The following is an 18,127-nucleotide window of genomic DNA, read 5'->3' as shown; positions in this document are numbered from 1 at the left end:
CCTTGCAGAAAGCGTAGCATCTAACAAACTGCCATTTTTATAACAGCGCCCAACATGTCATCAAACAACACCAGTTGTTTGATAATATGAAAAATGTTAAAAAAATTTTAGCATTATACAATGGGACTATCTTATATATAATAACATTATGTTATCAGATGTTAATCTATATCTTATTATATTGCATTACTGCACAATATTGTATCATGTAATATTATATTTAAATATATTATTTTATATTATACTATGTTAAGTTATATCACATGATATTGTACTGTGCTGTATTCATTGTATTGTGTTATACTACAGTATACTGTGTAACTGTGATACATACTTATTACATTGTTTCTTCATTGTTATAGCATCACAACAATACTGTTTACTTGCAGAATCGGTTAAGTAAGTCGTTAAGTCAAAAGCTATTTGCGAATGCTGATAGTTTGAGTCGACGTGTGGGGCTGTTACAAAGGTATCCCACATTGCTTGCACTCTGTAATAACCACACCTATGATTAATAAACATGAGCAGAGACTAGAAATAAGATCAATTCCCTGTAGCCCATCGACAGGCTTCAAGTGCGAACCATTTATCTAGAATACTTGAATAAAACTGCTCGGCGAGTGAGCAGATCTTTAGAAATGCTAGTAATTTTAAGCGCACGGGTTGTATGCCTTCTATTGTGACTATTGTTTGCTCGACAACATTACAGCCATCATAAATCTATCGATTGCCCTCAGCTTGTCATTCAGGGCACAACGACTGTACTGTAAGTGCATCACGAACAGAGAAGGAACTTAAAGCGAATCTACTGCTTGAGACAGGTAACAGGTTTGTTTGGTGGTTGAAGGTAATTGATTGTGGTAATTACTTTGAATAGACAAATTATATAATTGTCTAATAGTGAGTAAAATGAATGTTAATACGAACTTTTTTATCTGTTACAGATGGCGCGACGTAATTTCTGTACGCTGACAGTACTGCTGATAATTAGCTCAGCAGCACTGGGACAAGATTGGCCGACTACACCAGCTCCTCAGCTGATGCTCCCTCAAGGTTATGCCTGGCTCGAGTTTCAAATTTCCCTCATGAGTTTGGGAGGTCCAACCCCAGAGCTGACTGACGGGCAGTGGATGGAACTAGAGACTATGATGGATGAGGAAGGTTTCTTCAAGCTTTGTGAGGTTCTACTCGGAGATTTCAACACACCGTCCTTTGATACGGTATGCATATACAAATTAAGTCCTAGCATTGAAAGAATTGTGCAAATGGAAAGACAAGTCCTACAAAGACTTACGCATATAAGTTAGCCATGAATGGCGGCTAGATCTTTGGCGACCAAAATTTATGGTTTGTGGCACAAAAAATGAGTCAGCACAAATTTTGTGATTAGAGGTAAGCTTTCCCTAGAGGGCTAATATCACTAGAGGGCAAATGTCATGTTCTTAATATAAACTGTCATTCAGAATGTACATCTATATCTCAACTAGCCGAATACCCGGCGTTGCATCAGTAATAAAAAGCTTTTGCCCAGAAAATTCACTTTAACCAACACACATGACAGTTACCATTCTAACTTTTAAATGTCATTGTTTGTTTATTTCTGTGTAATGTGTTTATTTCTGTGTAAGTCAAATTGTATCAGCTGCAGTGCCTACTACAGATCTATACTGAATGTAATAGTCTTGTTGGACATGTGAGTTTAAGCATTTTTCTTCATGTATGGCACAAATTTTTCTTTTGGTGTGGTTTCATCCAGAACATTAGCTGCAGTGTTAAGCATGAAGCCATTAAAGATTGGCATGTGTAATAATTACGTGCCCAATTTATTCTGTAGTGTAGTCAGTTACAGAACGTAGTCTATTGGATAAATACCTGTCTGTAGAACTGCAGGTCGTGAGTTCAAATCCAGTGTGCAGTAAATTTTTAATTCCTAAAACTTTATCGCTATAGCTTGTCGCATGGATAGATAGAAGGACACACAGACCAGCAGACAAACATTGAAATTTATATATACAGTATATAACTGCAGCATAAAGCAGCACTATTTCTGCCTGTAACACTTGTAATTGTCTAATGCTAACATCAGCATGGCTGTATTAGAGAAGATTTAAACTCTCCCAGTCTCTCCCAGTAAATCATGGATCTATCGCAGTAATTGAAACTTAGGCCATTTTTTATTACCGAAGTAATCTTATAAAGAGACAACATTTAGAGATGCTCTAAATTGCTTGGTGTTCCATCGCATTTACAAGACACAGGATTCTTATGATTAGCTTTTCGAAAATGGATTTAAGAACTAATTTAAATAAATATAGTGTCTTTATAATTTCAAGCAGCCATATTGTAAGAAACAATGCTTCTATAATGTCATTTCATATCTGCTATACTTTTATTACTCTTGAAGAAAATAAAGTTGCCTGTCTGCAATTATTTTCATAAAATGCATAAACGCTGAGCTGTCGCACCTTTAAACCCTACTTAGAAAAATATTTGTAGACTAAAATATCAACAAAGAGAACTAAAAGAAAACAACTTTTGCTAATGTTAGACAAAGCAACAGCACAGACTGTGGGAATTTTTAAAAAGTTAGATTAAAAAGTAAAAATGACCCTGTGATCTTGACTGGACATGTCTGAGTCCAGTGCCAAAGAAACCTCAACAACTGGAGACATGCCCAGTTGCGAAGATCAATTTAGAGATGGATGTCATTCTTGCACCAGCAGAGGCCCTTTTTTTGGAATTGAACATGACCCTGTACACTTAGATACTGTGATACTGTATTACTGTAATACAGTATAGTCCAGTGTAATACAGTTTAATACTGTACAATTATAAATTTATACATTTGACTGTTTATAAACATTGTAGAAGACACCATTTCCTGAGATGAACACAGATGTATGGGTAAGTACATTTATAACTAATATTTACTACGTGAGCTGCCCAAAATTACAGGCTGCTGGTCTGGAATGCATCAAACAACAAGACAGTTCTATGATGTCATAGAAGATGTGTTACAGCAATTAGTATAATTGCTGTTTAACTGCCCAAATATAAATCATATTAAAAAACAAACTCACAGAGTTCAGTGGATACTTTAAAGTTTGCAAGACCTGCAAGGGTAGACAATTTGCTTATTTGAGCTCAAAAGATTTAGAGAACTGCAATATTTTATGCTTAGAGCCTGGTAGGCATATTTATTGATTGCGTGTGATGATTGCCATTTAAAGCAAATATGATAGGATATAACTTGCAATGTATGATATGATTCTAGTCAGAACTGGACAGTGCGGATGACTTGGATGGATTTCTTGAAGATCTTAATGAAGGGGGGTCTGGATTGTCAGAAGTCTTAGATCTGGTAAGCAGTGGCTGAGAAGTGTTTTTAGTAAGGCTAAATAAAACTGAGGCATTGTAGAACTATGTGAATGTTTGTGAGGTTTTTATCAGTAACAGTTTTCGAAAAGATTTTTTACTCAAATGTGACATGACAAATAAAAAATCTTGCATCTATTGCAAGTTAGCTGTTATTTTTCAAGTTATTTAAAATCTTTCAGTTTCAAATAGATTCAAGAATTTATGATAGAGTTATTATTATAAACAAATTGTTTCCAAATTTTTCCTATACAGTTCTAATGACATGTTTGTCATATGAACAAGTTGACCCAACAAGGTATCTGTTGATATTTTGTTGCTATATTCTGATAGCTGTTATAGGCTTGAAGTACAGCTTGCTATAAGCTTTACTGCTTATTGTAAAAGCATCGCTTGTTGAAGTCTGTGGGAAGTTCGCTAGCAATCAGCGACCAGTGACTTATAGCTGTTACAATTCCTTTCATTACTCTGTATACACGGCATCTTTGCTTCGCTCAGACGGCTTAAAGACCCAATTTATTTTAAAGCATGTATTCATAAAGCTCGAGCAATATGACTATTTAAAAGAATGTTTGTACAGTTCTGCTTGTCCTCTCAATCTCACCTGTATATAGACTCCGGAAATGTCGGTACTTCAAGCATGAATGAAAGTTCACACGAGTTGAGTCGATTGATTCGAGCATGCGGAACATTAGTACTTGATTTTCGGCTCCGATATTTTACTACCCTAGTATTCGTGCATTGACAACCAACTTAACTCTTAGTACCACTAACGGAAAGCATTGGATACAGTAAATGGTTTTTTGATCTGTCTGGAGATTATTTTGAGACTTAGCGTTTACAAGTGAACTTTTTCTGAGTGGTTTATTTTTATTAAACCAATATTCTATAGTCTACCACTCTTCGAACCGGTTAGCTCTAAATACTCTTTATACAAATCTCTGAGTCTCCTATGAAACGACATATGACTAGTGTGGAACAAGATATGTTTCACAAGATAGTAGCCAAATGAACCAAAAACAAAAATTTTACTGACTAATTTCGATAAAACTTTCTAATAGGCTTCAATTCAGTGACATAAGCTGTTTTACAGTGTAGTGGCTAAATTTATCGAAAGCAAGAAAAGTTATAGATCAATTTTAATAAAACTCTCTAGCAAGCCTTAATTCAGTGAAATAAGTGGTTCATAGTTCATGACCAATGCTACAGTAAGCTGATAGGATACCCTCAGCAATGAGTTTACTGTTTTACTCATTACAATTTTTATGCAGGTTGAAGCGACATTTGCTGATGACACGGAAGGAGAAAGTTATGAAAATACGCCGGAGAAAGTTTTGGAAGTATTTGATTACGAGTCAGCGGAAGAGGAAGATTATGTCGTGGATAGTGATGATTGGGAATACAACTCCAAACTGGGAATTGTTGAGGAAGGAGTCACTGGTACTGAGGTAAGTTTTGCCAAAAGCGCAGCACACTCTTGTTGAGTAAGATGACACATAAAGATAGTTTAGATTTTTTAATCTGTGTAGCTGATAAAATTGCTTGCAAGTGCTAGCAAGTGCTAGCAAGTGCTTGCAAGTGCTAGCAAGTGCTTGCAAGTGCTTGCCTTGGATTGAATCTCCATGTGTAATGGTCAGATTTGCTTTTGTAAAATTTATTATTGTTATCTAAACGGTGCTTGTTTTAGCTATGCAAAGCAAATCAACTGAGCAGCTGTATAATCTGTAAACAACAAGAACTACAATCACTTGCTACGTGATAGCAACAAGCATGGCAACAAAAATATTTACCACAGAAATAAGTTTGGCTAAAAAAATGCTCATGGTTGTTTGTTGCTGAAGTTGTTGACGAAGGACCAGAAATGCTACATATAATTTTTATTAAGACAGACTTTAAATCAGTAAGTGACACTAATAATTATTAGAAAACTACGTATAAATGTAAGTTATATATATATATATATATATATATATATACATTTTTTTTCTTTTCACCCCCACGCAGAGTAATGCAGTTAACTGAGCTTATGTTTTTTTACAACACTTTTTAAAAAAAACATGTTTTTAGGACAATGTGCTTATCTGAGATTAAGAGAGCTGCCGACCTTTACACTTACAGCCTGATATGCTTTCATACTTCATTTCATGGCTACATACTCTTGTACTGTTCGTATGTAATGAGTGTCATTTAAAGCAGGCATGCATGGTAGGATATGACTTGTAATGTATTATATGATTCCAGTCAGAGCTGGACAATGTGAAAAAATAATGACTTTTTTGACAAATATGTTCTTCTAACTCTAACATAAAGAATATGCAGAGAGATTTAATAATATCTAGGACTCAGTATTGTCATAAGTGCATATAATGAATTCTTGTGTACACCCGCTTACATTCGCAAAAATCATTTTACCGTTTATCAGGCAATCACAGGTGTCCCTCATGAACTCCTAGATGGAAAACACGCGCGAGAACGGGCAGGCAAACTCTGGAGCAGTCTGGCTTGCAACACCTTCAGTTGTAATCTATCGAGAGGTAATGTACACTCACTAAATCATCAGTTTACTAGTCTTACCTTTCACTAGTCTGGCACTGACACACACAACTTACGGAATCAAATCACTCCGCCTTTTAACTTGAACTTTTCTCTTACATGTGTAGTGCGGATGTACTCAGCTGAAACAACCAGGCTCATGGTCTCCATCCTTCAGTTTGATTTTCACTATGTGCTAACCAATTTCATTAGCACTTAGCTAGAATCCTAGTTGATTTTTACACCCAACGCCCAACCAATTAGCTGACTCTTACCAGCTCACTCACTGACTTTTACCAACTTACTATCTGACTCTTACCAACTCACTATCTGACTCTTAACAACTCACTATATGACTCTTAGCAACTCACTGACTCTTAACAACTCACTATCTGACTCTTAACAACTCACTATCTGACTCTTAACAACTCACTATCTGACTTTTAACAACTCACTATCTGACTCTTAACAACTAACTATCTGACTCTTAACAACCCGCTATCTGCCTCTTAACAACTCACTATCCGACTCTTACCAACTCACTATCTGACTCTTAACAATCCACTATCTGACTCTTACCAACTCACTATCTGACTCTTAACAACTTACTGACTGATACCAACTCACTATCTGACTCTTACCAACTTACTATCGGACTCTTAACAACTCACTATCTGACTCTTAACAACTCAATATCTGAATCTTAACAACTCACTATCTGACTCTTAACAACTTACTATCTGAATCTTAACAACTCACTATCTGAATCTTACCAACTCACTATCTGACTCTCACCAACTCACTAACCGACTCTTACCGACTCGCTGACTGCCTCTTACCAGCTCACAGTATCTTGTTTACTGCCTGCTATTGATACATCACTTAACAGTTAAGCTCGCAGACAAATTTCCTTATCTGGTCAATTTGTGTGCAACAAAACATATTCATATTACATACTTCTAAAATTGCTTTTAAACTTTATTAATAGAAGTCTGTATACTATGAATAAACATTTACAAGGAAGCTGGTCGTAATGGTTTAGCCAACCAAGTGAGAAACACAACCCAGGTGCCTTTTGCTGCAGAGTACAAATAACACAATATTTTTGCAAACATGTTAAAATATTTCGTTATTTTTATTATTAAAATATTTCATAGACATGTTTTTACAAACATGACTATAAAATATTTTAAACCAAGTTATTCTTGACATTATTGATTTGAAGATGCATCAATTGAAGATTATCTTGATTCTTCTAAACTCTGACACGAGTACCTTAGCAATAAGGCATCTCTTATAGCATATTTATAATTTAACTTATTAGTTTTGCTCAGTCCTGTACTTTATCTTTATACTGTACAATGAATTTAAACTCTACCGGTTGTGTTACAGGTGAACCCGGAGCCATTGCTGCCGTAGTTGTAGTGAATTTAGCTGGTGTGGCGGTGTTTGCACTAGCTGTCTTCCTTGCCTGCCGGAAGAAGAATGCGAAGGACGGATACAAGAGTAAGTTTAAAACACAAACTCCCGTGAAAATCTATGCGAACAATGACTTAAAATAATTTCATTTCACAAATAGAAATGTTTTTCAAATTAGGCCATACAACAATAGTAAAACAACAAAATAGGGAAAAAAACAACAGTTAGCCATTACAATTGAATAAATAGTCTGACAAATAGTGTTTAAAATGCCTTTCTCTGAATGAGAAAGGCATTTTCTGCCACTACTGAATGAGTCCTGCGCAATCACAGAGATAGCATTCTACTGGCAGCAATTTTCGAGAAAATCGAATCTGCTTTTGACAGCCTGCTATATTAAGCCCTTTATTGTTCCTGCAACTAAATTCATACAAACCTTGTAACAAAAAGATCTCCACCGTGACACTAGGCGGTGTCACATCAGCTCCGACATCAAGAAATTGCTTCAATAGCTTGCAGGATAAATTAACAATGAGTTGCTATAGTATAAAAAGGCCACACCACTATAAAACTCTAAACATTTATATAAAGAATATATGAACTTAGTTCAACACTACACGCAAAATCAGTTACAGTTGATACAGAGAATATAGAATTGTGACAAAGATGATTTGGAAGTGTTATTAGAATCTAAGATTCAATTCATCTAGTTTAGCTAGTGTAGTCAACAAGAGAAAAATTTTATAATTTTATAGATTATATTTCAGATAAATCATCTTCTTGAGTAGTCAGTCGATCGATTATCTTAATAGACCAAAACTAACGTATGAGCCAACTCTTATCAACTCCCTAACCATTCTCAATGACTCGCCATCCTTCAAAAAACCAAACAATAAGTTCAAAGGCAGTTGGATATAGCTATGTCTTTAATAGATAAAATCTTTGCAAATGATTTTAAGAAAACAGTATTCTAATAGAGCTTTTGGATTTTGAAAATGAAACCCTTCCAACTAAAACATCTCGCATTAATACATAAGCTTTGCTCCTCATTGCTGACGCAATGGCAGCTCTTGTTACAATAAAAGACAGCAAGGGAATGCTGAATAGCTATAGAAGAAAGATAATAGATGAATGGCTATAGAAGAAAGCAACTGCTCGAAGTAGCGATAAGCCAGGAGCCAAAATGCATACCGCTAATATCACAATCCCATCTACTGGCTGATACAGAAAACATTGCGTTAGCATATCCATGTCAAATAACGCAATGATGCAAGACAACTTGTAACAAGCTGCCACGAAAATGAATGAAAAATACGATTTAGAAGGCTGAAACAACTTTAACATTACTTCAAACCACCTCAATATGAAGCATTAACACCCATATAGTCTAGATACCATGACTTCGTCTATGAATAAATCTCTGAAGAAACAAGACAACATATTTCCAATGTGGCTCTGATCAAGGTCTACTATAATTCTGATTATAACTTTTAAGCAAGTTCTTGCATTTTTGTTGTAGCTAACTTGATCATATCATTGCTGTTTGCAGAGTTCAAACATGATGACACCTTGCTGGCTGATGAGGAGCAGAAAGTGCCACCAGTTTGAGCAAAAACAGTTGCAAAAAGACTCAATACTGAGATCCCTCAGTCTATGTTTAGCAGATTTCTTATCTGGCAGACCTTGTGCCATCATCAGCTATTTTTATATAGGCATAACTTTGTTACCATAAAAATTATAGCCTCCTATGTGTTCTTATATATGTACATATGACATAAAGGCAAGAATATATATGTATAAATCAGTTACATTGAGCTGGTAGCTCATCTTGGCATTGTGAAGTTGCAGAAGCGACACTATTAAAAGTGCTTTCATGAGTAACTTTGTATTTTAACAGCCAAAGAAAATAACATCGATGTGCAAACAGGAAGTGACACGTTTAATTGTCAGCCAAAGCATCAATCAATCTGAGCTGGTTTGGCATGATTCATTGTATACCGAATCAACCAATACCACAAAAACGTGATCATTACTAATTCTAGTCAAAATAGATAGGTCATATGCTGTGTTTTATTGCTGTTGTCTCAGAAAAAGTAAATACACAAATAGTTAACAGTGTCGATGTAAACTTCTGGAAGAAAATACTCATTAAAATATGCTAGATAAGAATAGTTTCATTTAGTATAAGTTCACTGGTAGCCGCTGTTGTGTAGAGTATTAAGGTCTGAGGCTCGTACACACTCACAGCTGCATAGATCCATATTGTATTTATCTAATGAAACGAATAGCTGAATACATGAAACAACTTACTTGCATTAAGAATAAAAAGGCAGCGGAAGAGAGCTATTGACTGGTATGTAAGTTCATAGGGAAGGAAAACACCGGTAGAGAGCTGCCATCTTGGGTTAGCAGCGTTGATCCAAGCAGCTTATCTGACAGACGCTAGCAGTACTCAAAATACAAAAAAAGTAGAGCTACTTTATGAAAGTTCAAACGCAGAATGTCGATAAAAAATAACGAGCTTGACAGGGTTTAGTAAGAAAATATGTTTTTACTATTTAGACTGAGCACTTGTGAAATGCTTGCCTTACTGTGCCCAAGGCACGCATCCGGATTTAAAGGAATCCTGCTAATCTAGGTATGACTTGGTCAATGGAACCGTATGCAGCATCTCGTCATATATAGACCGAGCATGGTCAACCAATAGGACAGCTTGTTCGGCAATATATGCGGAGTCGCAACCAAACTGAGGGTTACGCTGCTTGTAATGGTGACCTCCCGACTCACTTAGCTGTCGCACCTTGAACTCTACGTAATGCTGTATCATTCGGTCAGGTTTTTCTACAAAAAGAAAGAATCATTAAGCATAACTTGACTACCTGGATTGAATAAAGACTAATACTGGAACTGTCTTGCTATTTTTAGATGCCATGAGGATATGAAACGAAAACAATGCCGATGAAAATTTTATACAGTTTATATAATTAATACCGCCAGAGCATATAAAAAATTTATGTTTGCTTTGCTCACCAGCAAAACATTAACATACTCCTTTAAAAGTTGACAATTAAAATTGCTTTTAAAATAAAACGTCGTTCAAACCATTACCAAATGGCCGAAAACTCAGGTTATTAACGATTTTCAGAAAACCACCAGATCTGAAAATGACTATTAGGTCATCAATACAATGATTAGAGATAAAAAGCTATTTAAGAAGTGGTTTTTATGAACTGAAGCCAGCAGGACACAAGCAACAAAAATATGAATATTAGTATATGATAATAATATGAATACCAGACTTAACATACATGTATACATGTTATGTTTTCATATTAACAGCATTGGAGTGATCATAGCTTCTCTAACAGCTGGTCACTAGTTACCGGTATATGAATATATGTATTGTACAGAGAGTGTCATAACTTCAATGGCTCTATACAACCACTGTTAGAATTTGCATGTGATTATCACTATTGAAAGAGCTCGTAGCTGTGAGAAGCGAAAGCTTGACAGAAAACCCCTTAATTATATATAGCACTAAAAAAATGCATTACATAAAAATTAAATGTAAAACGCTAAATTGTATAAAATATAGCAAAGAAACAAAAACCAATCAATAAGAGGTTTTTATTGTCAGCCTTCAAGCTACAGACAGACGAATCAACGTGTAGCCTTAGTGATGAAGCAAATAAATGGTGTATAGGTAGGGAGGCTGACAAATACCGTAAAATGTCTAATTGAACGCCATGGCGCTCTAATTTCCAAACCTTCCTCTATAGTGGCAGTCAGTTGGAGGTGGCATTCAAATAGAAGCTGGCATTGTATTTTTCAAATAGCTCGTCAGAATTTTGAGAGGATAAATTTAACCCTTTTATGGGCAAAGCGAATGGCGCCTATATCTTGGCTCTTTTATTGCGAAGCAGTATTCAACCTTTTGGATGCAATAAATTTGTTAACTTCCCTTCAACTTGTAAAAGATCTCTTGATAAATATGTATTGACGAACCGAGAAATATCTCTACCAGTTGATATCTATTGCTTGCAATTAACCTGCAATGCTATTATAGCCTGTGTCCTGCTTTGCAATTTGTTGGAGCTTTCAATTTTTATTTTATTCTAAATTTGAAGAAATGTTTTTATTTTCTGTCGATATTTACCAATGTTGCGTAAAAGCTCATTGCATTCATTGATGTCTGCTATAGTTTGCAGCCAGAACTAGCTTTTTATGTGCAACAGAAGAGTTACGAGCGTCGATCAATTGTAAGATATGATTACCGCAATGATGCTATAAAATAATATGCTATTAATTAGCAAATTTATAAGTTATATAATGATAATCTACCAAATGCTACAAATATATATTCATGAACAAATGACATGATCGAACTATACTTATATTATACGCAGAAATAAAAATTAATATTTTTAAAACAAAAATATTTGCATCGTTTGCTCGGATAACTGCGATCTGACTGTTGCTTTCAATGGAACGAACAACTTCTGGTTGTCCAAAGCCTTTCACAAGGTCTTCTGACCTCAACTCTCCTTCTGCATTGCTGAACTAGTCGATATTAGCGTTCAAACAATTTTTTGGCAGAGCAAAACTTTTACGTGTTGGATTTAGCACAAATGCAACGTGTAAACAATTTGCTCGCCAAATGTAACCCTTGGCCTAACACTAGTTCATCTACCATCATAAATGTAAACCGTTTTTTATATACATGTACATGTACTTCAAAGAATCAAAACCGAATTAAACAGGGAACTACTATTAGAGTGAGACAGTTATTAATTATTTCTATGGTATAGCTTTCAAAGTTTTAACACAGCCAACAGCTTTAGAGCTGGACAACAAGAGAATTGATTGTTACTGATGTGAATGATTCATTATTATAACGATTTTGTGGACACTTTTCTACTGATCAGTTGATATTATGGGTTCATAAATATCAAAGATTGTCAAAGTGGCAGTCAAATGGAGGTGAAGATAGTAAAATAGAAGAAGGCGCTTTATCTTTCAATCCTTCTTTCATGGTGGCGGTCACATGGAGGTGGTGTTTAAATAGAGGCGGCGTTCAATTAGAGGTTTTACGATATATTGAGATGGTATAACTTAGACTATGTGATCTGAGATGGTAAAACCTAGACTATGTGATCTGAGATGGTATAACCTAGACTATGTGATCTGAGATGGTCTAACCTAGACTATATGATCTGAGATGGTCTAACCTAGACTATGTGATCTGAGATGGTATAACCTAGAGTATGTGATCTGAGATGGTCTAACCTAGACTATGCGATCTGAAATGGTATAACCTAGACTATGTGAGCTGAGATGGTATAACCTAGACTATGCGAGCTGAGATGGTCTAACCTAGACTATGTGATCTGAGATGGTATAACCTAGAGTATGCGATCTGAAATGGTATAACCTAGACTATGTGAGCTGAGATGGTATAACCTAGAGTATGTGAGTTGAGATGGTATAACCTAGACTATGTGAGCTGAGATGGTATAACCTAGACTATGTGAGCTGAGATGGTATAACCTAGACTATGTGAGCTGAGATGGTATAACCTAGACTATGTGAGCTGAGATGGTATAACCTAGACTATGCGAGCTGAGATGGTCTAACCTAGACTATGTGATCTGAGATGGTATAACCTAGAGTATGTGATCTGAGATGGTCTAACCTAGACTATGTGATCTGAGATGGTCTAACCTAGACTATGTGATCTGAGATGGTATAACCTAGAGTATGTGATCTGAGATGGTCTAACCTAGACTATGTGATCTGATATGGTATAACCTAGACTATGCGAGCTGAGATGGTATAACCTAGACTATGCGATCTGAAATGGTATAACCTAGACTATGTGAGCTGAGATGGTATAACCTAGACTATGCGAGCTGAGATGGTCTAACCTAGACTATGTGATCTGAGATGGTATAACCTAGAGTATGCGATCTGAAATGGTATAACCTAGACTATGTGAGCTGAGATGGTATAACCTAGACTATGCGAGCTGAGATGGTCTAACCTAGACTATGTGATCTGAGATGGTCTAACCTAGACTATGCGATCTGAAATGGTATAACCTAGACTATGTGAGCTGAGATGGTATAACCTAGACTATGCGAGCTGAGATGGTCTAACCTAGACTATGTGATCTGAGATGGTATAACCTAGAGTATGCGATCTGAAATGGTATAACCTAGACTATGTGAGCTGAGATGGTATAACCTAGACTATGCGAGCTGAGATGGTCTAACCTAGACTATGTGATCTGAGATGGTATAACCTAGAGTATGCGATCTGAAATGGTATAACCTAGACTATGTGAGCTGAGATGGTATAACCTAGACTATGCGAGCTGAGATGGTCTAACCTAGACTATGTGATCTGAGATGGTCTAACCTAGACTATGTGATCTGAGATGGTATAACCTAGACTATGTGAGCTGAGATGGTATAACCTAGACTATGTGACCTGAGATGGTATAACCTAGACCAGGGGTGTCAAACTCATTTTCACCGAGGGCCACATCAGCGTAATGGCTGTCCTCAGAGGGCCAGATGTAACTTATAATTGTAATGAAATGTAATCGAATAATATAATAATATAAAATAACTTAAACTAGTCTTTGATATTAAATAACTCTGACTTTATTACTTAAAGCTGCAAACAGAACAGTTGCACAGCAAAACATGCGGAACACTTGTTTCCGAAAAAAAATCAGAAAAGTTACACAATACCCATCAACATGGGCATACTTTCAGTAAAATCAAAAATTGTGAGCTGCTAAGAACATGAATTTGTTGGCATACACACATTAAATCTGCAAACACTAAATAATTGCAACAGCAGCAACACAAAATCAATATGTAAGCAGCAAAAAATCAAAAAATTATTTGCTATTTGCTGAAACAAAGTTAGACTTGCACCAAAGAAATTACAAAATATACAGTGTTTGACTAAAATTAGTAATTTATTACATACAATACAAAGTTATGAATATCATTTATACATGTACAGTTAGTCATGAACATGAAAATCACGAAACTATAATTTCGAATTTTTCCTCGCGAGTATTATCTTCATAGCAAATCTACATCCCAATATAACTCAGATAAACTGTCATTAACATGTTTCAAACAATGAAATTATGTTCAGTAACTCTGTTCTTGACTTTTCAGACTTCAGGGGCCGCTCTAAGAATGAATATGATCCTATCGAGATTGAATGATAACTTTTGTCTGACTACGGTTGACAGCCTAAAAAGTGCATTTTTATTCGAGTGTAACGATGCAAATTGACAAAATTAAAAGTTAGTAAAAACTTTGAAACATTAAAAATAATGTTTCAATTTGATTTATGCAGTCTTTCACTGTCTTACCCCTTCTGAATCTGCATATTTACTTCTGGAGTTGAAAAAAATTGATCGCGAACGATAAATTTTAAAGTGACAGCGATGAATTTCGGTTCAGTAGATGTCGCAATGGGCGTAGTAATTTAGTTATAACTTTTGCCAGAGAGATCATTGAGGTATATATGTACGTTTGTTTGATTGGCCAGAAATTTTTTTTCTGGCTAATCGAAATTATTCTTATGTAATGTAAAAATAACAACACAAGGAATAGACAAATTTCAGAGGCAAGATAACTCGCATTGGTGTGCCTAGCAACGTTATAAATACGGGAGAATGAGTCTCGGGCGAATGAGTAATGAAGCCCTCGCGGGCCACATAAAATGAGGTGGCGGGCCACATGTGGCCCGCGGGCCATGTGTTTGACACCTGTGACCTAGACTATGTGATCTGAGATGGTATAACCTAGACTATGTGACCTGAGATGGTATAACCTAGACTATGTGACCTGAGATGGTATAACCTAAACTATGTGAGCTGAGATGGTATAACCTAGACTATGTGAGCTGAGATGGTATAACCTAGACTATACATCTGATATGGTATAACATAGACTATGTGACCTGATATGGTATAACCTAGACTATGCGAGCTGAGATGGTCTAACCTAGACTATGTGAGCTGAGATGGTATAACCTAGACTATGTGAGCTGAGATGGTATAACCTAGACTATGTGAGCTGAGATGGTATAACCTAGATTATGTGAGCTGAGATGGTATAACCTAAACTATGTGAGCTGAGATGGTATAACCTAGACTATGTGAGCTGAGATGGTATAACCTAGACTATGTGACCTGAGATGGTATAACCTAGACTATGTGAGCTGAGATGGTATAACCTAGACTATGTGAGCTGAGATGGTATAACCTAAACTATGTGAGCTGAGATGGTATAACCTAAACTATGTGAGCTGAGATGGTATAACCTAGACTATGTGAGCTGAGATGGTATAACCTAGACTATACATCTGATATGGTATAACATAGACTATGTGACCTGATATGGTATAACCTAGACTATGTGAGCTGAGATGGTCTAACCTAGACTATGTGAGCTGAGATGGTATAACCTAGACTATGTGAGCTGAGATGGTATAACCTAGACTATGTGAGCTGAGATGGTATAACCTAGACTATGTGATCTGAGATGGTATAACCTAGACTATGCGATCTGAGATGGTATAACCTAGACTATGTGAGCTGAGATGGTCTAACCTAGACTATGTGAGCTGAGATGGTATAACCTAGACTATATGATCTGAGATGGTCTAACCTAGACTATGTGAGCTGAGATGGTCTAACCTAGACTATGTGAGCTGAGATGGTATAACCTAGACTATGTGAGCTGAGATGGTATAACCTAGACTATGTGAGCTGAGATGGTATAACCTAGACTATATGATCTGAGATGGTATAACCTAGACTATGTGATCTGAGATGGTATAACCTAGACTATGTGAGCTGAGATGGTCTAACCTAGAGTATGTGAGCTGAGATGGTAAAACATAGACTATGTGAGCTGAGATGGTATAACCTAGAGTATGTGAGCTGAGATGGTATAACCTAGACTATGTGAGCTGAGATGGTATAACCTAGACTATGTGAGCTGAGATGGTCTAACCTAGACTATGTGATCTGAGATGGTATAACATAGACTATGTGAGCTGAGATGGTATAACCTAGACTATGTGAGCTGAGATGGTATAACCTAGACTATGTGAGCTGAGATGGTATAACCTAGACTATGTGAGCTGAGATGGTATAACCTAGACTATGTGATCTGAGATGGTATAACCTAGAGTATGTGAGCTGAGATGGTAAAACATAGACTATGTGATCTGAGATGGTATAACCTAGACTATGTGATCTGAGATGGTATAACCTAGACTATGTGAGCTGAGATGGTCTAACCTAGAGTATGTGAGCTGAGATGGTAAAACATAGACTATGTGATCTGAGATGGTATAACCTAGACTATGTGAGCTGAGATGGTATAACCTAGACTATGTGAGCTGAGATGGTATAACCTAGACTATGTGAGCTGAGATGGTATAACCTAGACTATGTGAGCTGAGATGGTATAACCTAGAGTATGCGAGCTGTAAATTAAGCCGACTTGTTTACTTTTCATATTTGACATACTTTACATTTTCTCTGTAACAATACCCCTATACTGTTCCCTTGGACATGTTTCAGGCTTTTTTCCTTTGTATTACTTTTACTTCCTCTCTTACGATATGTACAGATAGTCTTGAGAGATATTTTAAAGAATTAATTAGATGACAATATTTTAGTTTTTTTTATTATATATCGCTTTCATTTAAAAGTCTGCCTTCTTCCTTTTTAATCCCTACTACCACTCAACAAAGTATTCCAAGAAGCTATGGTTTTAAATCTAAAAAGGAAGATTTGAAACACAATTTTCTGTTATTCCAGCAGTAGATAGCCAAACTACGTGATGGAGAACTGCATACATTCACTCAATTACCAAACTGAGGTGTTTCCAGAAACTTCAGACATCATATTTAAGAAGTTTATTCATATATTAAGAGAGATTTTTTTCAACTTTTGGGGAAAAAATTTGCAACATGAAGCGATTGGAAGTTGAGGTTTGACTGTACAACTATCGTGAGAAGTCAAAACCCTACAATATTGCTGCTACCTCCTTCTAATGACAAATTATGACCTCAGAGAGCTTCGGTATAGGCCATACCTCTTCTTACATATGTGCAAGAAAGGACATCTGTTAGTTTTGCATGCAGTTGTACTTCATCTTGAACGTGCATCATTTTGAGAACATAAATTCCTTGATCTGATGTGAGAAGGCTGTACGCTTCTTTCTGGCTTGAAAGCCTGATGTGTCCGACGTACCTAGTACAAAAAGAGACTGATTTGTAAGGAGAAATTCTCTGGTAGAGGAGGGATATTCTGATAGAGGAGAGATACTCTGACAGAGGAGAGATGCTCTGGTAGAAGAAAAAGATACTCTGGTAGATGAGAGATACTACGGTAGAGGAGAGATACTCTGATGAAGGAGAGATACTCTGATGAAGGAGATATACTCTGATGAAGGAGAGATACTCTGGTAGATGAGAGATACTCTGATGAAGGAGAGATACTCTGGTAGATGAGAGATACTCTTGTAAATGAGAGATACTCTGGTAGATGAGAGATACTCTGGTAGATGAAAGATACTCTGGTAGATGAAAGATACTCTGATAGAAGAGAGATACTCTGGTAGAGGAGAGATACTCTGGTAGAGGAGAAATCATCTAATAAAGAAGAGACACTCTGATAAAGGAAAGATACTTAGACAAAAAAGATATTTTGAGAAAGCATCCAATGCCTGGGGCAAAAGAGGACAAAGAGTAGGTA

General features: G+C 36.2%; 2 protein-coding genes across 2 annotated transcripts in view; one reads left to right on the top strand and one right to left on the bottom strand.

Annotated features, from left to right (window-relative positions):
* The first annotated feature begins 744 nt into the window (after positions 1-744).
* Positions 745-9,125, top strand: LOC137404495 (uncharacterized). Its single transcript, XM_068090719.1, has 8 exons — positions 745-821; positions 945-1,220; positions 2,869-2,904; positions 3,275-3,361; positions 4,647-4,823; positions 5,798-5,909; positions 7,300-7,413; positions 8,876-9,125. The coding sequence occupies exons 2-8, from the start codon at positions 945-947 to the stop codon at positions 8,932-8,934; spliced, it is 861 nt and encodes a 286-aa protein (XP_067946820.1). The 5' UTR covers positions 745-821; the 3' UTR covers positions 8,935-9,125.
* A 79-nt stretch (positions 9,126-9,204) lies between these two features.
* The window catches only part of LOC137405221 (intermembrane lipid transfer protein VPS13D-like), a 55,907-nt gene continuing 46,984 nt past the window's right edge, over positions 9,205-18,127 (bottom strand). The window contains exons 31-32 of the mRNA XM_068091450.1: positions 17,466-17,623; positions 9,205-10,167 (exon numbers count right to left, since the gene is read on the bottom strand). Of these exons, the coding sequence (XP_067947551.1) occupies positions 9,956-10,167; positions 17,466-17,623 (370 nt within the window). The 3' untranslated portion in view covers positions 9,205-9,955. The remainder of the gene's footprint in view (positions 10,168-17,465; positions 17,624-18,127) is intronic.

This window comes from Watersipora subatra, chromosome 9 (assembly GCF_963576615.1).
Source record: "Watersipora subatra chromosome 9, tzWatSuba1.1, whole genome shotgun sequence".
In the NCBI taxonomy this organism is placed as follows: Eukaryota; Metazoa; Bryozoa; class Gymnolaemata; order Cheilostomatida; family Watersiporidae; genus Watersipora; species Watersipora subatra.
Note: the sequence above shows the minus strand (reverse complement) of the source record. Positions and strands in the feature narration are given on the sequence as shown.